At 38.7% G+C, this 22,434-nt stretch overlaps 5 protein-coding genes across 7 annotated transcripts; 3 read left to right on the top strand and 2 right to left on the bottom strand.

Moving 5' to 3' along the window:
• The first annotated feature begins 3,444 nt into the window (after window positions 1-3,444).
• Window positions 3,445-4,126, top strand: LOC117621216 (basic leucine zipper 43-like). Its single transcript, XM_034351561.1, has one exon. It carries the CDS (start codon window positions 3,512-3,514, stop codon window positions 4,118-4,120), a length of 609 nt encoding a protein of 202 aa, XP_034207452.1. The 5' UTR covers window positions 3,445-3,511; the 3' UTR covers window positions 4,121-4,126.
• A 1,833-nt stretch (window positions 4,127-5,959) lies between these two features.
• On the bottom strand, window positions 5,960-8,729 carry LOC117621215 (pentatricopeptide repeat-containing protein At3g49170, chloroplastic). Its single transcript, XM_034351560.1, has one exon. It carries the CDS (start codon window positions 8,717-8,719, stop codon window positions 6,179-6,181), a length of 2,541 nt encoding a protein of 846 aa, XP_034207451.1. The 5' UTR covers window positions 8,720-8,729; the 3' UTR covers window positions 5,960-6,178.
• Window positions 8,730-9,603: 874 nt separating this feature from the next.
• On the top strand, window positions 9,604-12,461 carry LOC117621213 (probable galacturonosyltransferase 9). Its single transcript, XM_034351559.1, has 3 exons — window positions 9,604-10,117; window positions 10,403-11,641; window positions 11,880-12,461. Exons 1-3 carry the CDS (start codon window positions 9,944-9,946, stop codon window positions 12,153-12,155), a joined length of 1,689 nt encoding a protein of 562 aa, XP_034207450.1. The 5' UTR covers window positions 9,604-9,943; the 3' UTR covers window positions 12,156-12,461.
• Window positions 12,462-13,060: 599 nt separating this feature from the next.
• Window positions 13,061-16,000, top strand: LOC117620896 (6-phosphogluconate dehydrogenase, decarboxylating 2). 3 transcript variants are annotated; one of them, XM_034351142.1, is made up of 3 exons: window positions 13,061-13,248; window positions 13,348-13,388; window positions 14,224-16,000. In XM_034351142.1, the coding sequence occupies exon 3, from the start codon at window positions 14,236-14,238 to the stop codon at window positions 15,700-15,702; it is 1,467 nt and encodes a 488-aa protein (XP_034207033.1). In that variant the 5' UTR covers window positions 13,061-13,248; window positions 13,348-13,388; window positions 14,224-14,235; the 3' UTR covers window positions 15,703-16,000. The 3 variants fall into 3 exon arrangements, with proteins under 3 accessions (XP_034207033.1, XP_034207032.1, XP_034207031.1); XM_034351141.1 differs by having other exon boundaries at window positions 13,180-13,248; window positions 13,322-13,388; XM_034351140.1 differs by lacking the exon at window positions 13,061-13,248 and having other exon boundaries at window positions 13,259-13,388.
• A 1,898-nt stretch (window positions 16,001-17,898) lies between these two features.
• Window positions 17,899-18,276, bottom strand: LOC117621968. The gene has a single exon (XM_034352491.1). The coding sequence runs from the start codon at window positions 18,274-18,276 to the stop codon at window positions 17,899-17,901; it is 378 nt and encodes a 125-aa protein (XP_034208382.1).
• Window positions 18,277-22,434: the final 4,158 nt, after the last annotated feature.

Raw genomic sequence — 22,434 nt, 5'->3', positions numbered from 1 at the left:
ATATATTATAGTTAACAACAATTGGGATGAATATGCATGATTAGGAATTAAATTTCAAGAAAGAAAAAAATGTATGAAAATGAAGATGTTATTGTGAGAGATTCAATAATTGTTTTCATTGGTCTATAAAAAAGTACAAAACTTGAATTTTTTTAATTAAAAAAATGACATTTATGACAAGAAAAACATATATCTCTAAAATATTAGACTCGCGTAGGTTTCAAACATACGAGTTCATGCGTCTTAATAATGAAAATTAAAGGTTTGAAACACATGAGTTCCTGCAAACCAAGAATTAGATACTATGTCGACAACCACTAGACTCCAATAATATATAGGAAATAAACCACCACCATGCATCAAAGCTAGCAATTATAATGCAGACATATGAGAAGGGGTTGAAAAGGCAAACAAATTCAGCCACCGCATTTGATGAATTGGCCTGGTTGGATGAAACCCTCCACCCCCTATACCCTAGCTAGCCACTTCATCATGCAATCACCATTTAACAAAAACAAAACTTGCAATGACAAAGGTTGCCTTAGTGGGCTGCACATATGGTTTATATGGGTATCAAAGGACAATGCCTAAAAACTTGCAAACCCCCTTGATTGGTTGAGCAACCTGAAAAAGCCACCAAATTTAGAGGGTCCTAGACACAAAAATCCCATATGGAGAGTCACATAGATCGATGGACTGTAATTTTAGGCACACAAATCTGAGAGAGAGAGAGAGAGAGAGAGAGAGAGAGAGAGAGAGAGAGAGGGGCAGGCCTTTTTTCTTGTTTTGTTCGAGTTTGACAAGCCAAGCAATAGGGATAGGGGGTGGTGCACTAAGCACCCACGCTCGCTTGTTAGCTAGGGCCCACGTATGACATCTATCGTGCGCTCGCGTTTTTCTCGTCTGCCCTACTTTAGTCTTTATCTTTGTTCATGTCCTTGTATCATTGTTTCTTGTAAATATATTTGGATTTTTCTTTTACCCTTTTTTTTTTCATTTGAGTGTTTCTTTTCTGTTTGGTACGAAAAGGAAAAGGGCAGTAGTTAAATCAAGTACCCTTCCATGCACAACCCCTGACCGCCATTGTAGGCCAAGTGTCCCAAGTTGAGACATTAGATTCTCAAAATGCCCTTGTGGTCTTCTTGGATTGTGTTGATTCTTCAACAAAGTACAAGGGTAATATGGAAATAATGGCGAGATATGGGGAACGATTTTGAGAAGTAGATAAGATATGTAAGTTGAGTGAGGGGAAAAAAGGGATTCTATCATCACTTTCATTCATGTTTTGCTTTGAAGGGCAAAGTGCTAATCAAAATTGAGGTCGATCGGAAAGTTTCTTGAAGGATGTATTCCCTTAATTTAGTTGTATACGTAGAGTACACACATTACCTAGTATGCTTAGAGTACTTAAAGTAAAAGAGTTTTGTTAGGGATATTAGCTCATACACTCATGCATGTGTGAAGAATTGTAAGCTGTGATGGACCCTATTATGAAACTCACACGCACGCACCCATAAACAGTTGTCCTTCGCTCTTTTGTAAAGCAGAATTCAAACATGCATCTACCTTCACTATACCAAAATTGGTGAAACGCATGGTGTAAGCTAGATGTTCACGTTACACATTGCCTGGCATGCTTTTAGTTAAAATTTGCTGCTTTTTCCTGGCATCCTTGACTGAGAAATTTTCAAGGTTGGAAATAAGGGTAGAAAACTCAATCATAGAGGTGTGATGGGAAATTAAGTTGACCCCTTTAGACAGGATCACTTAAATTAAATTTTGATGTAGTTTTTATTCTTCTCATCAGCAAATTACAAGCCAACCCTTCATAACAGGAACACACATCGACCAACCAAATGCAGTTCATGTATACAATGTACACTACAAAGTACAACTATTGCTATGGGGTTTTTCAACTACTGATCCACCTTTATACTCCAAAAATCCTCAAAGAAATGAAATGGAGAGAAAGATGGAACAGAGGAAGGACAATTGCAAGACAGGAAAAGATAGAGCAGTCTAAACCTGTCTCATGACATTGTTGACCAATCAGTCCACTCAACTTGACCCAACCCAACCCAACCCAACCCTCAGGTGTAGGGGGAGAGAGAGAGAGTGAGAGGAGAGCATTTGGCTGGTCAGTATGATTTTGGTTCTGCATCCATTAAAAGCTTTTCAGTTAGTGGAAGACTGCAATTCAAAGTACATCCATACAAGTCCCTTATATCCATTCCCACCACTATACAACAAGAGTTTTCCACTCAGTAACTTCTACTTGTTCGAATGGTTAGGACAAAAGCTAATCTTTTCTCATTGTTCTCTGATACAGATGACATAATTTGACCCCAAGTGCACCATTAATTATGCTTAAATATTTAACCAGGCAACCCTAACTTGGCCCAGAACAATTTGTCCTCGACTGGCCAATATAGTAATTAACACAGATTGCTAATAATTGAGTTGCGTATTGCACTTGCTTCTTGGAGAATATATTCTTACACCTTTGTAGCTCAGCTTGCAAAAGTGGACAAGAAGATTGTTGTCTATCTCACTTTTTATGTCCTCTACGTATTCATTTGAGTATTATTATTCTTACATCGTATTTTACCAGAGCAGGTAGGAGATCCATAATTCTACATTTCTTTTTGACACAGACACAAACATGAAACCAACTGTTCTGAAATTTGACATTCTCTACCATGAAACAGACAAACCGGATTAGTACCTGAAAAATGCCTCAGAGGGCAGATGTTGTTGACAATCAATCGAACCAATTAATCTCAAGTACAGTTTTGATTAATTAATATTTTAAAGGGTTTAAGTGTCTGATGAGTCACTAAACTCCTTAATTAATATCGCCAGTACGTATAAAAGAGTTTGCCTTTCTAAATCCTCTTTAATTTCTTTCCATTCCTTACGTCACAAGGACTCTATTGGATCTATTGGATAGCAAGTATTCATCCGCATAGACTTGACAATGGCACACCAAATTTAAGATTGACTTATTGAACCATTTTCTCTGCACTGTATTATTTTTGCCAAAACATTCCTCCATTAAAATAATTGTACTGCCCATATAATATGATCTCTCTCTCTCTCTCTCTCTCTGTGATGTAAGCAGAGATTTGATTTGAAAAATGATTATCCACAAACACTACTTGTAATCCCCCATGTTACACATGTATGTACATAAGAGCACCATAGCATGCACACATGCATGAAGCCATTCATTCATGCTCGTATGGGGCATGAAGGAACACATAAATGAACCTTTGCATGCATTCATGTATACATAGATGAATGTCATGCATGCTGCATAAAATTGAGACATGATGTGCATGATGTTCCAATCAGCTGAGCCTTTAAGGGCACTTTGCCACACTTTTCATCCTATAAAAGACCTCCTCTCCTCGAGCCTCTCTCCCCCCTTCTAACACAACCAAATTCAGTACTCTCCACTCACCTTCACCACTAAGACCTTGAATTTATCCACTCAAAGCTTCAAGAAGCCATGCAGCCTGGTGAGGTCACAGGGCTCCATTATCTAGTTCCTTCAAGTTCATCATCTCCCTACCCTCCTCATTTTAGCATGAGCACACAAAGCAACACCATCCCATTTCAATTCAACCGGTTTTCGAGCCCATTATACAATTTACAATTCCCTAACTCCCATCTTCAAGAAATTAATAATCCCCAGCAACCATCTTCTTTCAGCAGTAACTCAACTTCTGATGAAGCTGATGAGCACCAGCTAAGTCTCATCAATGAGAGGAAACAGAGAAGAATGATATCTAACAGAGAATCTGCCCGCAGATCACGTATGCGCAAGCAGAAGCACCTGGATGAACTCTGGTCACAAGTGGTTTGGCTCAGAAATGAGAATCACCAACTTGTGGATAAGCTGAACCATGTTTCAGAGTCCCATGACAAGGTTCTGCAAGAGAATGCTCAGCTCAAAGAGCAAGCTTCTGAGCTTCGCCAAATGCTCACTGATTTGCAACTGCATAGTCCTTACCATCCTTCACTTAGAGACCTGGAGGATGTTCCTTGCAACACTGCTTATCTGAGATCCGAGTCCTCGAACCAGTCCATCACAAGTTCAATGGATTTACTAGGCTAATACTGATGGAGAAGAAATTTTATCATTTTCCCAATTTTCCCATTTTCCATGTATGGTGATCTTCTGTTTGTATAGAAGTCAACCAGTCCTTGCCTCACTTTTAATATGTATCAGGATCTAAGCAAATTGGCAATAACATGTTTTGAGCATTTTCATTAATCATTGCTCAATAAAATTGGAAATCTCTTAGCTATAGATTCTTCTTATCTATATGTTAAATGAGTTTCCTAATCATGTAAACTCATGCTTATTAACTAGCTGCATGAAGTTAAAGACTGTTTGTTTTTACATGGAATCTTTCCAAGAAAATCTTGATCATCAAACAATTCCCAAGAAAACCCTGACAAACCAGATATTTATCAGGCCTTTTATAACTATATATTTGAAGAAAATAAGATTATTGCAGAAAGTAGAAAGTAGCAATTATGTCAGGTGTACTAGAGCAAAGGGAGGAGGAAAAAAAAAGTGGCAATGCAATGGGTGGAGCAATGAGTGGCAATGGTGGGGGAGAGTTGGACATGACACAGAAATAAAGGTGGTGAAATGGGAGTTGGTTCGTCATATTAAAATTACTATAAAAAGAAAGACATTTAGAAAAAGCTATCCACTAGCATATCAATCCAAGAACTGTTTGTAATTTGCTCTCTTGTTTTTGGCTATTGCTCAGAGCCTCCATCTCTCTCTTTCCCTGTGATGACTTATTTGCCTAGGAAGATCTGCAAACATAAGAGTCTTGATATTTTATTTATGTACGTTTCAATTGATCATTGTTTGTTTCTTATCTTTTAAGTTGGTTTTGATGGCAAATGTTTTTGGTGTTAGACATTTTATGCGCATTATAGACTTCTAATGATACTGAACATATAATTGCCACGCAATTGATCCCGACTCCAACTCAAGCTCAAATCCACAGTATTTCAAACTTGATCTCATCAGAGTGAATCCTCAAGATTTTTGTTTAGCAATATAATTCTGAATTGAACTGTATTATATTACACACACAAACAGTCTATCCACTTTCCTTTTTTCTTGAATTTATTTGAAATAGAAACCAAAAGAGGTGCACAAATGGGAGCCAAAGATAAAGGACAAAAGCAGAAGAGAGAAAATCAAGGCTCAGTTCCAGCAAAAAGTTTCCAGAAAGCAGAATATTGGGAAAGCTCTAGCAAAAGGTTCCATCTCAAAATCCTAGGATGCTCTTTCTCAAATATATTTTACTTCTAAATACAATGAATGTAAAGAGAACAAAAATCTCCATAGCCGTTTTGCATAAAATAAAAGGGTTGCAGTATTTTTATATTCTTGTTGATTTGAAGAACCAATCCCACCTTTTGTTTTAAGTCCTCAATTGTGAAGTCCTGTGCAGCAGACACGGCATTCAAATTAACCACGAAAGAGTATTTTAAATGAGAGAGGGCCTCTCCAAGTACATAGCCCTTTTTATCTTACCAATCTTATAATCCAACTTGTCCATTATAAAACTTCTGGAAGAAAAAAACTCAAATTTTAGTAGTTACAGAAACATCTTGTTCTCAGCTTGAATTGGCCCCTAAGTGTGCAGCATCAGCCGCCAACAGAACAGCTATAGATTAACTTGTTAGGACAGATAGGTGTGACGGCGGCAATGCATCTATCCATCTTAATCTCAATGCATCTCATTCTTCTTCCAGTCCACCTCAATCTGGATATTTTTATGATCTATAGGTTGTTCAAGTCACCATTCTTCATCTTTAGCCGTTCACCTTAATCTAGAGATTTTAATGAACTATATAATTCATCATTTGTAGCCAATATGAGTGTGAGAAGTAGGACAAAACTGCATACAGTTTTATTAAAATAAATCATGAAATAGCGTATACATCAATAGTAATACAAATCTGCAAATTTGAACTGTACAGCCTACAGACAAATCTTAAAAGATTCTCAATGAGCAACCAAGAGCTTCCAAAGCAAGGGCTATGAACTGAATGTTGGAAACCGTAAATTAGATTTCTCAATAATTTAGATCTCCCTCTAGAAGATTATTCTATCATTTACAGCTTGAAATATACCACACCATCACCAGTAATCATTGCAAGAGCATGTCCCATCCTTGAAATGATGAAACCGATTTGAATCCCTTACCACTATTTCTCTCCCAGTGGCTTTTGAAATATACTTAATCGCAGTGTGGCAGTCTCCACAAACACGGAGATTCTTAAATACTCTAATGGGTTTCGATTTCGATGTGCTAATAAGACCAAACGCCACTGCTATTTTCTCACTGTGTTGAAACAAATAATACTCTTTTTGCTCCTCTTCCACATCATGAAGTACAAAATCTGTATTGGGGACAAAGCCTATTTTCTTTATCTTTGAACCCAATTTATCCAGTTCATCATAAATCTCCCGTGCTTTGGGGTGTGAAGTATCCCCAACATGAAACTTGTGGATCTTATTTTTCACCTCTATCCAGCTAGAACCTGCTTCTTTTATCAAAAACTTCTCTTTCATATCTTTTCTTACTTTGGCTACTTCTTCCCAGAGACCACTGGAAGCATACAAATTCGACAGTAAACTATATGCTGCAGAATCATGTGGGTTCTGCTCAATAATCATCTTTGCAGCATGTTTCCCGAGCTCTATGTGACCATGTACTCGGCAGGCTCCAAGAAATGTTCGCCAGATTAGTTCATCAGCTGTAAAAGGCATTGAGTTAATAAACTCAATGGCTTCTACAAGGGATCCTGAGCGGCCTAATAAATCTACCATGCATGCATAATGTTCCATTCTTGGGATGATACCATGTTTCTTCTGCATTGCCTTGAAGTGTTTCCATCCCTCAGCAACCAAACCAGCATGGCTACAAGCTGACAAAACAGCAATATACGTGATCTCGTTCGGTTTTAATCCAGCCTCAAGCATTTTGTTGAACATTTCCACTGCTGCAGCCGCATATCCATGTTTTGCAAAACCTGTGATCATTGAAGTCCATGATATAACATTCCAATCTTCCATCTCGTTGAACACTGCAAAAGCAGCATCTATGTTTCCACACCTGGAATACATGGAAACCAAAGCATTACAAATGCCTTGGTTTGACTCAAATCCTGATTTTATAATCCGGGCATGGATTTGCTCACCCTTACCAACTGCACAAATGCTTGCAGCTCCACTCAAGAGACTAGAAAATGTGAAAGCACTAGCCCCAAATCCTGTATCCTGAATTTCATGAAAAAGTCCAAAGGCTTCTTCTGTGTCTGAATGCTTGGCATATGCATCAACAATTGTGTTATAAGATATCAAATTTTTCTCATACAAAATATCAAAAGCTTTCCGGGCATCTTCCACCTGGCCAGACCTTGAGTACATGCTAATAAGTGAATTTCCCACACAATTAACTGATGCAAGGCCTAGTTTCACTGCCAGGGAGTGAACCTGATCACCCTTACACAGATCAGAAAGATTTGCACAAGCCTTCAAAATGCTAGAAAACGTGAAATGGTTTGGTGGAACATGACCCGTCATCATTCCAACAAAGAGTTTGATTGCCTCCTCATCACCCTCTCCACTCTGCACATATCCATTGATGATTGAAGTCCATGACATAACATTATGGTTTGGCATCCGATCAAATATCTTCCTTGCATCATCCATCGATCCATCAGCCGCACACTTGGCATACATGTCCACCAAACAACACCCAACACAATGACCCAAAGCCAACCCAGACCGTATAACCCATGAATGCAATTGCTGCCCTAACGACAATGAGTCCAACTTTGTACAAGCTGATATAACGCCACTTAGTGTAAACTGGTCAGGCATGAGTCCACTCCATAACATATCCACATACAAATCAATAGCCTCTCCTGGGCAACCCATTTGTGCAAGCCTAGTAATCATCAAAGTCCAAGTCACAGCGTCCGTCTCAGGCATTGTCTCAAACACCTTATATGCGTCATCCAACTCTCCACTACCCTTTGCAAACATATCGATCAACGAGCACCCAACACACACATCTGACCCAAGATACCCACTTTTGATTACTGACCCAAAAATTATATTCCCAATCCGAATTTTCTGGGCATTCGAACATGCCCGAATCACCGAAGCAAAGCAATACTCATTCGGGTAAAACCCATTTTCAAGCATATCAAGAAATGTCAAAATAGCTTCCAATCCCATATCATTGTTCGCAAAACAAGACACCATGGCACTCCAAGAAACCAAATTTCTCTTATTTCCCATATTTTCGAAGATTGAATTTGCCTTTTTCCAGTCCCTAGATTTTGAGTACAAGCTAATCAGTGAGTTCAGGACGACCGGGTCGAGTTCGAGCTGTGAGTGAACCAGCCGGGCGTGGACGAGTCTTCCTAGGTCGAAATTCCGGGACCTGATGCAGGACTTGAGGAGGAGGGAGTAGATGGGGAGATCTGGATGAGTCCCGCGCTGGGCCATGAGATCAAGGGTGGTGATTGCTTTGCGGAGATGACCCACATTGATGTGGCTGATCAGACGGTTATTGAGGGAATCAAAATTGGGGCTTTTCTGAGGTCTGAGAGAAGGTGGCAGTGGGAGTTTGGAGGGAGCGGGAAGAGAGAGGCTTGAGCAATGCATGTTATCTTTAACGGCTAGCCAGATTTCCATTTCAAACTTCAGTTACTTATACTTTTAATTTTCAGTGAATATTGGAGAAAATAAATTAACCATTATTTAGTAGGGAGGTTGACGATCCATTGGATCAGGCCCCTTACAAACTTCAAAGGCTCATTGGGTTTTTGGTAATAATGATCTTGATACCTATTTGCATGGGCCTGGCACATTGTCACTCAAAAAGATAATGGGCTTTGTCTTAGCAGCTTTCTGGACCTTATTCTTATTAGGGTGGTAACTCGAGCAAGTTAGAACGTCATTCCAAAATCATTGGTTGTGTGGAGTCATTCTATAGTGAGGGCCTATATTAGGTGAGTTTTAATTTCTTAACCGTTGGATCAAGCTAATCAATTTGATTCAACGGCTAATCAATTTAATCCAACAATTAAGAGATAAGATCTCACATACGAGCCATATATAAAGCCCTCACTATAGAATGTGCACGAGAGAACTTAATACACAAGCATGTCGAAGATGGCACCCCTTATGAGCAGCTATGATTCCAAAAAACATATGTTTCCCCTCAATTTAGATCTTAAACTTTTGATCGAATTTTTTTATATCTTAAACTAGACTTCAATTACTGTCAAGTTGAAAATATATGTACCTAAGTTCAACCCGACGAATTGAGGTTGAATTAAATCGATCGATGGGGTTGAGCTCAACCCAACTATCAACTCTATTATTTCACTATGCTTTAATTTTTTATTTTATTTTATTTTATATAACTCATGAACAAATTAAATTACATTGTCTACAAGTTACTTTGTGTTCATGAACAACTGGAATTATTGGATCCAAATTATTTTGTGTAATTTAAAAAAAAAAAAAAAAAAGGACAAATTACTGCGTGGTCCCACTTCCTTCCAAGTTCCACTACCTACAGACAGTCACTCTCCAATATCTTATTACAACTATATTTTTATTAAAGAAATTTAACAAACACCGACACGGATGATAGATCTCTTCGAACTTGGAAGTTTGATTTCTTCCACTCTCACTTGGTCGTCACATCACACCCAGCTTAGAGATCTCACACGCAAACACACAGTCGACACTTCCGATCAGCTTCAGATTTCTCATCACCCACTTTCCAATCAGCTGAGAGCAGAAACTCTGCTACTAGTTTTGAGGTCAAGCGCGTTCTGATCCAAGCTTGGTCCTTGGATACGTCGTCGCTTTGCTCCAATGGCGGTGGCCGTGCGAGGTAGCCGAGGCGGAGGAGGGTCAGGGTTTGGTGGGTTCAGCCTCCGGAGCTTCTTCTCGTATCGGATCTTTGTGTCGGCTATGTTCTCTCTGCTCTTCATTGCCACGCTCTCTGTTCTCTTCACCACAAATCCTTCAACTCCACATCACGACTCTGTATGTTCTCTTCCCTATCCATTTTCTCTTCTTTAGATTCAGATTGAAATGTCAAAGCTTTATCAAAACCCAGATGTCAATTTCACCGATTAAGCACAACCCAAATTCTGATTTTACCTTTGAACAAATCTCAGATTGAAGCAATACCCAAATTTCATTATTTTCTAGCGTTTGAAAAGAAATTCCCATTTAGAAATTTTAGAACAAAGCAAAACCCGCATATCAATTTTTACTGTTAGTGTTAGACATAATTCAAGTTTTAATCTTGGTGTTTAATTAATGCAGGCACTTCCAACCACTGGAAACGCGTACATGCGTAGGACGTTTTTAGCTTTAAATTCTGACCCTCTGAAAACAAGATTAGATTTGATATATAAGCAAGCGAATGATCATGTTACTCTGGTGAATGCCTATGCTGCGTACGCCAGGAAGCTTAAGCTTGAGATATCTAGACAAATGAGAATGTTTGATGATTTGGCGTCGAATATCTCCAATCTTCAAATGAAACCGAGTTACCGGTCTGCGTTGTTTGAATCAGACGGTCCTTTGGATGAGGATGTTTTGAGGCATTTTGAGAAGGAGATAAAGGATAAGGTCAAAGTTGCTCGGTTAATGATTGCGGAGTCAAAGGAGAATTATGATAATCAGCTCAAGATTCAGAAGTTGAAGGATACCATTTTTGCTGTTAATGAGTTGCTTATAAAAGCAAAGAAGAATGGGGCATTTGCAAGCTCGATCGCTGCAAAATCAATACCAAAAAGCTTGCATTGTTTGGCCATGAGGCTGGTTGAGGAAAGAATTTCACATCCAGAGAAGTACAAGGAAGAGGAACCAAGCCCCGAATTTGAGGACCCTAGTTTGTACCATTATGCGATCTTTTCAGATAATGTGATTGCTGTCTCGGTGGTGATACGATCTGTGGTGAATAATTCTGATGAACCGTGGAAACATGTTTTCCATGTTGTTACAGATAGGATGAATCTTGCACCGATGAAGGTTTGGTTTAAGATGAGGCCTGTGGAACGGGGTGCATATGTGGAGGTGAAGGCAGTAGAAGATTTTACTTTCTTGAATTCTTCGTATGTGCCAGTATTGAGGCAACTTGAGTCAGCAAAGTTGCAGAAGTTCTACTTTGAGAATCGGGCAGAGAATGCTACCACGGATACACATAACATGAAATATAGGAACCCCAAGTACTTGTCAATGTTGAATCACCTTCGGTTTTATTTGCCGGAGATGTATCCAAAACTGCACAAAATTCTCTTTTTGGATGATGATGTTGTGGTTCAAAAAGACTTGACAGGATTATGGAAGATTGATTTGGATGGGAAGGTGAATGGAGCTGTTGAGACCTGCTTTGGGTCCTTCCATCGATACGCCCAATATTTGAATTTTTCACACCCTCTTATTAGAGAGAGGTTCAATCCCAGGGCTTGCGCTTGGGCATATGGGATGAATATTTTTGATCTTGATGCTTGGAGGCAGGAGAAATGCACAGAGCAGTACCATTACTGGCAGAACTTGGTAAGTGCTTTTTTTCCTTGTGCTCAAATTTCTTGTGTTTCGAAAGATTTAAGTGCCATTTGGGTTAGCATTTCACAGTATATAGTTTTTCTTTAAATATCAAAATATGTGATTTTCACTTCAAAATTGCTACCCAAATGGCGCCATATATGTAGTTGAAGTAAAATTTTGCTATTACTAGTTTGACTGTGGGATACATCATACATGAGTGAATATTTCTTGTCGATGAATTTTGCAGAATGAGGACCGGACTCTGTGGAAGTTGGGGACTCTTCCACCGGGGCTGATTACGTTCTACTCAACGACAAAGTCGTTGGACAAATCTTGGCATGTCCTAGGGCTGGGGTACAATCCCAGTATTAGCATGGATGAGATTAGAAATGCTGCAGTCATTCACTATAATGGAAACATGAAACCTTGGCTGGACATTGCTATGAACCAATACAAGAAACTCTGGACGTATTATCTGGACAACGATATGGAATTTGTTCAGATGTGCAATTTTGGCTTATAGATAACCAAACCATCTTCACTGCTCCAAGTTCGTTCGTGGGTGAGCCGCAGCTACTGTCTGTCACTATCTACTAATTCTCACAAGTTTTGAATTCCTTCTTTAGTTGCAACCTCAGAGCGAAGCTCAGTGAGAAGTCATGTCCTTTTTGTTTTCTCTTTTGGAAAGCTGTCTGTTATGCTTGTGTTAATGTTGTATCTGTTATTCATGTCGACCATGGATTGTAAACAGCCAGATTGGGAATGTATACGTAGCAATGATTCTTTTGCACTTTGAAGTACATGTAATTGGACAGATTCAGACTGCTTATTACTTTAGCCATAAGTTCATAAGTAATAACCAACCAAGTACTCTCTACCCAACCAAACACTCTCATCAAGAATATGTAAAACAACAAAACAAAACGTAAGACGCATAGATTGTCGTTCAGCCTTGAAAAGCTACAATGTTGAAAGTTAGAATGTTATATCCTTTATTATTAGTTTTGGTGACAATGACATCATGTTGACATGACAAATGTGCATGCTTAATGCATATATTTTACAGTCGGATTATTAATTAGTTAGCAAAGGCATCGACTCAAACAATGCCCAGGTCAGATGCACTTGCTTTATTTTAGAAATCTCATAAAATAAATTTCTTTTCTTATATAATTCCAAAATTATGTTAAAAAAGAAAATATATTTTTTCTCAAATATGGTCACACCATAATGTAGGTATTGAATTTGAGAAATTTTTCAATATGATCACACGATTACATGATATTATCAATTCACTAATATTATAACACTGGTAATGCAACCATTACACCCAAAAAGAATTTCCCATCGTAATTGAATCAAGACTCTTGAGTTATATGTTAACAATGTTTAATGATGTAATGGGTGACATATGTTGAATGAAGTTACAATAATACACGTAATAAGAATGAAATTGCTCTTGCACCAGTGAACCAACGGTTGTGATATATTGGTAATTGGACTTTCAATTCTTCACCTAACCCATCTTCAACGACGGCTTGTCCACCTCACCTCACCTACCCAACCAGTGGCCAATCTTGACTCTCTCAAAGACGAAACCTTTTGTGGAATAAAAGGTGAGCACTTTCCTTCTTGCGTTATATATTTTTTTTTCCGCAATTATTAATCATTGTTGTCTGCCTAACCCAGATCTTCGCCTTCTTGGTTTTGCTCAGATTTTCAATCCAGTTCTTTCGTTAGAGAAGAAAACGTTCAGGTTTGTATCCTTTCGATTTCTGGGTTTTGATCAAAATGGTCGCTTACTCTGCTATACTTGGTTGGTTGCTGAAAACTCGTTGTAAATGCAATTGAATCGTTATCTTCAATTACAGCAGTTAAAGCCACTAGCTTTTCTAAATTTTCAATTGGTTTTCTCTGATCAAGCAGAGCGTTTGTTTTTTTATTGTCCCATTGCTGATCTCTGTTTGTTTTACTATTGTGTTATCGATTTGCTCATGATCTTAACTCTGAATATGATTTCGTATTGATCTGTGGCTTTTGGGACTTTTCAGATTTGTTAGATCATGCTTTTTAGGTCGTCCACTCATTTTGGTTGATGGGTTCTAGACTTTGAAGATTCTGTCCTTCTCATTTGCTTGTTTGTCTTTATCAATAAGTAAAGAATAAGTGGGTCTCGTTTAACTTGGTTAGCTTTACTGGATATACTCTAGTGTAAAAGTTTGGCCTTTTTTTTTGTCTGTTGACTCGATCGTAACAATTGTACTGTATAAGTAAGTGTTTACTGGATTGTTACTGGAGTATCATCTTTGTTCATTAGATTTGTTATTTTAGTATAATCCATCTGAGCTTCATATGTTTTATGTTTAATATCGTTGATCTTATATATAATGCTAGGAATGCATGATTACTCCTTATCAGTGAACTAATCCAGATACATATTGATTCCCTGTGAAATTATGTTTAAGATCTATTCGTGGTTTGTGGATTTCATCAAATCATCCTGACATTTTGTTTTCCGGACTAAGGTTCTTAGATCTGTATTTCATATTTTTCTGTCTCGTCTGACACTAAGTAACAATTCCAAATGTCAGACAGAGGAAAAGATGGCTGCACCACCGAAACCTACAAGAATAGGCCTTGCTGGTTTGGCTGTCATGGGCCAAAATTTGGCCCTCAACATTGCAGAGAAAGGCTTCCCCATTTCAGTATATAATAGAACTACCTCCAAAGTTGATGAGACTGTCGAGCGAGCTAAAAATGAAGGAAATCTTCCCCTTTATGGCTTCCATGATCCTGAATCTTTTGTTAAGTCAATCCAGAAACCTCGGGTCATTATCATGCTTGTCAAGGCTGGGGCACCTGTTGACCAGACCATAAAGACCCTCTCCGTCTACCTGGAGAAGGGTGACAGCATTATTGATGGGGGTAATGAGTGGTATGAGAATACTGAGAGGAGGGCGAAAGCCATGGCTGAATTAGGTCTTCTTTACCTTGGAATGGGAGTTTCAGGTGGTGAAGAGGGGGCTCGATATGGGCCCTCTATGATGCCTGGAGGATCCTTTGAGGCCTATAAGTACATTGAAGACATTCTTCTTAAGGTGTCAGCTCAAGTTCCAGACAGTGGCCCCTGTGTGACTTACATTGGCAAAGGTGGGTCTGGTAACTTTGTTAAGATGATTCATAATGGGATTGAATATGGTGATATGCAGCTGATAGCAGAGGCTTATGATGTACTGAAGTCAGTTGGAAAGCTGTCAAATGAGGAACTCCGAAGCGTTTTCTCAGAGTGGAACAAGGGAGAGCTTCTGAGCTTCCTGATTGAAATCACTGCAGATATATTTGGAATCAAGGATGATAAGGGAGATGGATATTTGGTTGACAAGGTTTTGGACAAGACTGGCATGAAGGGTACTGGTAAATGGACTGTTCAGCAAGCTGCTGAACTATCAGTTGCAGCTCCCACAATTGAATCTTCTTTGGATGCAAGGTTCCTCAGTGGTTTAAAGGAAGAGAGGGTTAAAGCAGCTAAAGTGTTCAAATCAGCTGGTTTTGGTGATATCTTGACTGCCCCAGAGGTGGATAAGGCAAAGTTGATCGATGATGTGAGGCAAGCTCTTTATGCATCCAAGATATGCAGTTATGCACAAGGGATGAATCTTATCCGTGCAAAGAGTATTGAGCAGGGATGGGACTTGAAGTTGGGGGAGTTGGCTAGGATTTGGAAGGGGGGCTGCATCATTCGAGCAGTGTTCCTGGACAGAATTAAGCAGGCATATGATAGGAATGCTGATCTTGCAAATCTTCTTGTGGACCCAGAGTTTTCAAAGGAGATCATTGAGAGGCAGTCTGCCTGGAGAAGGGTGGTATGCCTTGCTATCAACTCAGGCATCAGCACCCCAGGTATGTCAGCTAGTCTTGCTTATTTTGACAGCTACAGGAGGGAGAGACTGCCGGCTAATTTGGTCCAAGCTCAGCGAGACTACTTTGGTGCTCATACATATGAAAGAACTGATGTAGAAGGTGCTTTCCATACTGAATGGTTCAAAATTGCCAAACAGTCAAAGATTTAAGTCCATCTTCTTTGGCATTCTACTTAAGCAGAACTCTCCTTTATCCCAATAATTTCTGCTGACGATTTTATGCTGGGCAGAGCTTCAGCCAACTCTTTTATCAATTTTATTTAAATCAAGGAGTGTGCATTAGATTTGGTTTGTTATGCTTGTACTTTTGGCAGATCTGTCACCCCCACAGCCCTTTTCATTTTTGGAAGATGTAATTCTAGTCATTGTGGAGGACTGTGGGGTAGCATTCTGAAACTGTAATGTTGGAAGATGAAAATCAATGAAGAAACTTTCTTATATTCCTCAATGTTCTGCAGGTGTTTTTTTTCCCTCTTTGTAATTTTTCCTTCCGTTATTGACAGCTTTTTTTACTTTGCTTTTTGTGTGTAAATGCGTTTCACGATTTGAATAATGTGGCTAGCATGTGCTAATTCACTTTAAATGAACCAAATCTGGTTAGCTACCTACCACAGCTGTGCATTAGGGCCCAGAAAGCCTAAATTGGTTGTCAACCATGAACATTTTTCCACCCATGCTCTACTTTGGTTGACTCTAAGCTAAAGAACTATATTCCACCTGTCAAAACTTGTATTCATATTGCCTTCAGTTGTAACAAACCATATTCCCGAATACTAAAGTACCACAAAAACTCTTGGTGGGGATACTTTTTTTAAGATCTGATCCTTTTGTTGACCTAGATGAATAATAAGACAAAAGGTAAGGCAAAGAGACGTGTTTCAGTTTCTCTATTAAATTCAGTTCTCATTTCTCCAAAGAAATTGTAAATTTGTGTCCTAACTTCTCCTGATAATCTATGATCAAAAGAGATGTTAATTGCAGGAAGAGCTATTCTTCTTTCCCATTTAAATGTATTTGATTTTGCGAACATGGTCTAACTGAGTGAAAAATGGCTTTGACTTGTAGACGAAAGGTCTCAAGTTCGAAACTCCATGGCATCTTGGCATCTTGGTTGTGTGTGTGTGAGAGAAATCTCCCTCTCTTGTAGGTTAGACTATCGCTTGTACTAAAAAAAACCAATGTATTTGGTTTTGTTGATATATCATTCGGTTTCTGTTGTTAGAAGTGACTGAGATTTATCATTCGGTCATTTTATTTTACTTCCAAAACTACACCAAACATTCTTCTCATTCTTACAAACTGGGGCAATATCTAACTGCAGACAGATTTTGTTAAAAATGACAGATTCTGTTTTTATATGTGCTAGAATATTCTTGAAGTTGAAGGACAGCCCATATTTGGTATTTGCTTTGCTGTTGCTTGCACATCTGGGGCAGAACTACTCATAGTTGGCATTTGTCTTTGTATGTTTATCTTTCTTCTTTCCAGCACAACATACACCCTGTTGGGTTCATAGCTTATAACTTACACATTCTGCATCATAATTGGGAAGCTTTACTGGTAATTTCTTTTTTGTGTGGCTTTTGATCTTTCTTCTTTCCAGCAAATGTACACACTATTGGTTCATATAGACACATGAGACAGCGGCTCAAACACTCATACACAATACATTATTGTTGAGAAAATTTGTAATGAGTAAACTTGTAGAACTATCTTCCCTGCTCACCTTACTACAACCTACTGCTACCTCAGTTGTACCAACTAATAAGTAAAAAAAAAATTATTTAGTATTTTCTTTCGGTGAATCGATGAAATTGAGCTAGACATCATGATTTCATGCTTGCATAACAAAATAACAGTAACTTATCTCCTTTATAGTGATGACAAAATCTAACCTGACGCTTTTGCATGATGTTTCTCTATGCTGATTACTGTTGTAAGGCCTGGGAAGAGTAGATGAACAGCTCCATGCTGGTTCTTTTCTAGAACAGCTAAGAATGTCCCATGATATGCATAAGTTCTAAACAAGATTGGTGGAATCAAGAACTCTGTGAAAGAAAAATGAAATATGTATGCTTCCTTGTCTGAAATGGTAGATATAAAAGAAAGAATATACATTTTCTTCTCATCTGCAAGCTTATAGAAAACGACGAGAGCTCCCTTATAGGCGCCACAGCAGAAGGAACCGCATTTGCAAACACTATTCTGAAGGTACTTGATGGACAAGAGTGTAGATTAGACTCAAAGTATGCAAGAGTCTGTTTTAATTGACAACTATAACTTGCCCCCTTTGAGCAGGACTGGTAGCAGCGCCACCTTCAAGTGTCATGACCTAGCACTGAGTTCTCACTTCCTCTTGGTGCTCTTTTCACCACTTTTCTTCTCTTGTTTTCTTGTGCTCTTGTGCTTAGACTGCTTGTTGTCGTGCTTGAAACCGAAACCAGCAGCAGCTTTGCTGTCTTTACTTTTAGAAGAAACAAGGTAATGATGATGGCTTGGGCCAGAGGAAGCATCAGAAGCCATGGAATCATCACTCTCGTTGTCATCTTTGCCTATTTTATCCTTTGTGTGATATGTAATGCGATTATGGTTGTCATAATCAGCATCTTCAATATTTCTGCATTCAGCATCATCTTCTTGCATGGGAGATGCAATGTATGTTGTCCAACCAGATTCACTACTGCTGCATCCTTCTATGCTGAAAATGTTTCTAAAGGGATCCATAACAAAAGGAGAGAGAGGGAGAGAGAGAGAGAGAGAGAGAGAGAGAGAGAGAGAGAGAGAGAGAATAAAGGCCTGCCTATAGATGCTAGAATGAAATGTGTCATGCACCTATGCAACTATGACTATTAATACTCTAATTAAACAAGCAGAAGGACAACTTTCTTGGATTTAAAATTGTATCAAAGTTGAAAATGGTAGATTTCCAGGACTTAAAATCTTCATGTAAAACGGTATGAAGCTTCCATTTAATATAGGAGGAAAAAAATAGTATAAAATGGGGTTGGTGCATTGGTCGTTCAAAAAATAATGTTATTTTTTTTTTTACTTGTCATTGTGTCTCAAATGAAAATCTGACTTTTAGTGCAGAATACAGATAAGCTCATTTTACAATTGTTAGATAATGTAAAACTAAAACCCACATTTTTATTCTTACTTGAACATGAGAGATCAATAGCCTTTTTCAGTATCTACATAAATTCTGTCTTGTCTATAGAATGCATCACATGCCAGCACATCCCTTAAACTAGAAGAATATGAGACCCATGTTCATGAGTCTGTGTTAGAAGAACAGAAACCCTTCTCTCATTTCATTCTTATCCTTGCCACCTTTGAAATCAGTGACTTGTCAGCTTTCTATAGGAGATCAAATGCAAGAACCCAACTAGGGTTTTGGGATTGTAGATCAGGACAGGAGTTTATGCTTCTACCACAATCTCAGTTTGAATAGAAAAATGAACAAAAGAGTTTAACTCCCATCGAACACTGCTTTTGTAGGAAACACTTATGCTCATAAATGCTTTTATTAGAAATACATGTCAAAATTTTTATTAAAAATTCAATTCCTTCTTACTTCTCCAGAGGTGCTTTTTCATAAAACAATTTTATGACCCATAATCACTTTTAAGTTTTCATATCAAACTTTGTCAAAGATGTTTTTAGTTTTCATAAAACGTGTTTAGTCATTCCATAAACAGTCTCGAACGTGCCCTAAATTGAACATATAAGTGGATGGCAATCTAAATTGAAGAAACCGACATTATCATTACAAAGGACATATAGGTAGAACGCAAGCTTGGACCGTCAAACACAAATTGGATTTGGATTGTTTCCCACTAACAAGTTATGCTAAGAACGTCACCACTTTGAAATTCACATGGTACACATTGGCAATAGGATCTATGTATTTTAAATAGGATATTTTTCACCCCAAATAAAAAAGGGAAGAAGGAATTTTAAACGTTTTTCTCAGTGATTTTGTAGGTTGGCCAATGTTAAAGACAAGAAACAAAGATCGAGATTTCCGTGAGCAACAAAATCTGAGATGTCATAAGTACCAAAATCTTATGATATAAACGTGTATGGGTCAGATTGATTTATGTTTCCTTCTTCTTTGACTTAGGACTGAGTTGGGCTAACCTTATCGAATTTTGACTCAAAATTTGTCTACTCTCATTCGTTTGAAAACCCGGCCCAGTAAGGAGAGCCCGATAACAGAATGAGAACGAAGACGAAAGCTTGGAGAAAGTTCAAGAAGAATAGAGAGAATGAAATACAGAGGTTTCAATTCATTGAATGATTACAAGCTTTAAGCTATAGTTTATATACTCCAGAGTCCAGACTTAGCTTAAGTATTCTCACTAACTAACCCACGTGATGAGCACATGGGCTTTACAGCTGTCTGAACTGATTATAACAACTCTAAGACTAATACAGTATGATTAACACCCCCTCTCAATCTCAGCAAGGTAAACTTGAGTCTGAGATTGGTACAATGCCTGTGAAAAACAGGACCATGTGTAATCATTTGGTAAGAACATCAGCAGTCTGATCCTCAATAGGATCCTTGCATTGCACTCGTTCTCGCGAACAAAGTGAAAGTTAATATCCATATTTTTTATCGAAGAACGGTATATAGGATTGGAGCTAAGAGCCAAGACAGACAAATTATCACAGAGCAATAGAGGGTCAGGGAAGAATTCATGTAAATTGGCTAAGAGATGACGAATCCAAGTAATTGAAAGAGATGCTCTAAAGCCACACATTCAACAGTGGCAGGCGTATATTACTTATAGGAACCAATTACAAGTTGAGATAAGTACATGGAGTCTGGATAGAAGTCTAACTCTATCAAGATAAGTGAAAGGGATTTACAAGGAATTAACATGTGATAATGACAACAGATAATCTAAGTGTTTATCTTCCACTGGGTTTCTCCTTCAGTATATCAATAGTTGTGTTGACAAGAGCCCTATACTAAGCTTCGGTGGAACTGCGAGATATGGATCCATGTTTCTTGGATTGCCACGAAACTGGATTAGAACCCAGAAAAACCACAAAGCTAGTTGTTGAATGTCGATTTGAAGTGTCACCAGCCCAGTCGACATCATTGAAAGCTTTGAGTTCCATAGGATCAGAAGAGAAGGTGATAAGCCCACAGGGGTGCGAGCAACCTCCATACCCAAAAAATAATGAACAAGGCCCAAGTCCTGGATGGAGAATAAGCGACCTAAGTCTGTAATGAGGCGAGTAATACGGCCAGGGTCATTGCCTGTAATAAGAATATCGTCAACATAGATTAATAAATAAAGACGAACTGGCCCATCAATAAAAATAAATAAGGAGGAGTCCGCAGTAGAAGCAGTAAAGCCCAAATGCTCCAAGTGGGTAGAAAAACAGTGAAACCAGGCGCAGGGAGCCTATTTGAGCCCATAAAGAGAACGTTTTAACTCGCAGACATGATGAGGAGATTGGGGGTCCACAAAACCAATGGGCTGCTTCATAAACACATCTTCAGAGAGATACCCATGAAGAAAGACATTATGAACATCCAACTGACGCACATCTCAATTAAACTGGACATATAGGGCCAAGATAAGGCGAATGGTAGAGTAATTGACTATAGGGCTAAAAGGTTCACCATAGTCCAGGTCCTTTTAATGATGAAACCCATTAGCCACCAAACAGGTTGTGTAACGTTGAATCAACCCATCAGAATTGCGTTTAATACAAAAAACCCATTTATTTGGCAAAATGTTCATGTGAGAAGTGGGTGGCACCAACACCAATGTGCGAGCACGTTGCAAGGCGTTGAACTCATTCGCCATAGCACGCCGCCATTCAACCTATGTATTAGCTTGACTGAAAGAAGTGGGCTCAACAAGAGCATTAGTAGAAATCTGCCAGTAAAGCATGATGAGCATAACTAGGATTGGGTTTATGAATACCATCTTTAGCACGAGTAACCATGGAATGAGGAATGGGAGTGCTTACCAAGGAAGTATCAGAGGTAGATGAGGTGCTGGACAGAGGAATATAGGGATCAGGAGGAGGAGAAAAAGTAGCAATGAGGCGTTAGGGATCGCGACGATATGTGAGAATAGTGGTGGTGGGCCGGGATGGAGTTGAGCTAGGACATGGTGGATTTGGGGAGACAGGAGCAGGCATGGGCCGGGTAGGAAGTGGGCTAGTAACAAGAAGAGGTGGGACGTGGACCGGAGGGGGGGAGGATCAATCCAAAGCATGCTGCGAAACAGTCTCACGGAAGGAAAAATTGTTTTCATCAAATACAACATGTTGAGAAAGAAAGACTCTTTGAGTTGATAAATGTAAGCACCAATAACCTTTTTGATTAAGTGAATAGTCTAAGAAAACACATTTGGCAGAGCAAAACTGAAGTTTAGTGGAATTATAAGGATGAAGATAGGGAAAGCATGCACAACCAAAAGTTTTCATGATGTGATATTGAGGAGCTTTTTTAAAAAGAAGGTGATAGGGAGAAGTATAATGTAAAATTTTGGATGAAAGACGATTAATTAGATAGACAGCAGTGTGCATGGCCCCAACCCAATAGAAGGAAGGCATAGAAGCATGAGCAAAAAATGTAAGCCCAGTGTCAACAATGTGACGGTGTTTACATTCAGCAAGTCCATTTTGCTAAGGTTGATGGGGACAAGAAAGGCGATGATGAATACCATGATGGGCCAAAAAGGCATGAAAAGGTTTATTAAGGTATTCACCCCCACCATCAGTTTGAAAAACTTTAATCATAGTAGAAAACATCTTTTTCACCAAAGCACCTTAAATTTACTAAAATGAGAGAATACTTCATGGGATAAATCCATGAATAACGAGAAAATTCTCCCACAAATAAAACGTAGT

The sequence above is a fragment of the Prunus dulcis genome, chromosome 3 (assembly GCF_902201215.1).
Source record: "Prunus dulcis chromosome 3, ALMONDv2, whole genome shotgun sequence".
Classification (NCBI taxonomy): domain Eukaryota; kingdom Viridiplantae; phylum Streptophyta; class Magnoliopsida; order Rosales; family Rosaceae; genus Prunus; species Prunus dulcis.
The sequence above is the reverse complement of the archived record's forward strand: the minus strand, read 5'-3'. Positions and strand labels throughout refer to the sequence as shown.

Bases quoted from the DNA above. Each gene is read 5' to 3' on its own strand.
- LOC117621216 (XM_034351561.1), top strand. From the start codon at position 3,512: ATGCAGCCTGGTGAGGTCACAGGGCTCCATTATCTAGTTCCTTCAAGT.
- LOC117621215 (XM_034351560.1), bottom strand. From the start codon at position 8,719: ATGCATTGCTCAAGCCTCTCTCTTCCCGCTCCCTCCAAACTCCCACTG.
- LOC117621213 (XM_034351559.1), top strand. From the start codon at position 9,944: ATGGCGGTGGCCGTGCGAGGTAGCCGAGGCGGAGGAGGGTCAGGGTTT. The intron at 10,118-10,402 runs GTATGTTCTCTT...TAATTAATGCAG, and splicing joins CAACTCCACATCACGACTCT to GCACTTCCAACCACTGGAAA. The intron at 11,642-11,879 runs GTAAGTGCTTTT...TGAATTTTGCAG, and splicing joins ACCATTACTGGCAGAACTTG to AATGAGGACCGGACTCTGTG.
- LOC117620896 (XM_034351142.1), top strand. From the start codon at position 14,236: ATGGCTGCACCACCGAAACCTACAAGAATAGGCCTTGCTGGTTTGGCT.
- LOC117621968 (XM_034352491.1), bottom strand. From the start codon at position 18,276: ATGGATCCCTTTAGAAACATTTTCAGCATAGAAGGATGCAGCAGTAGT.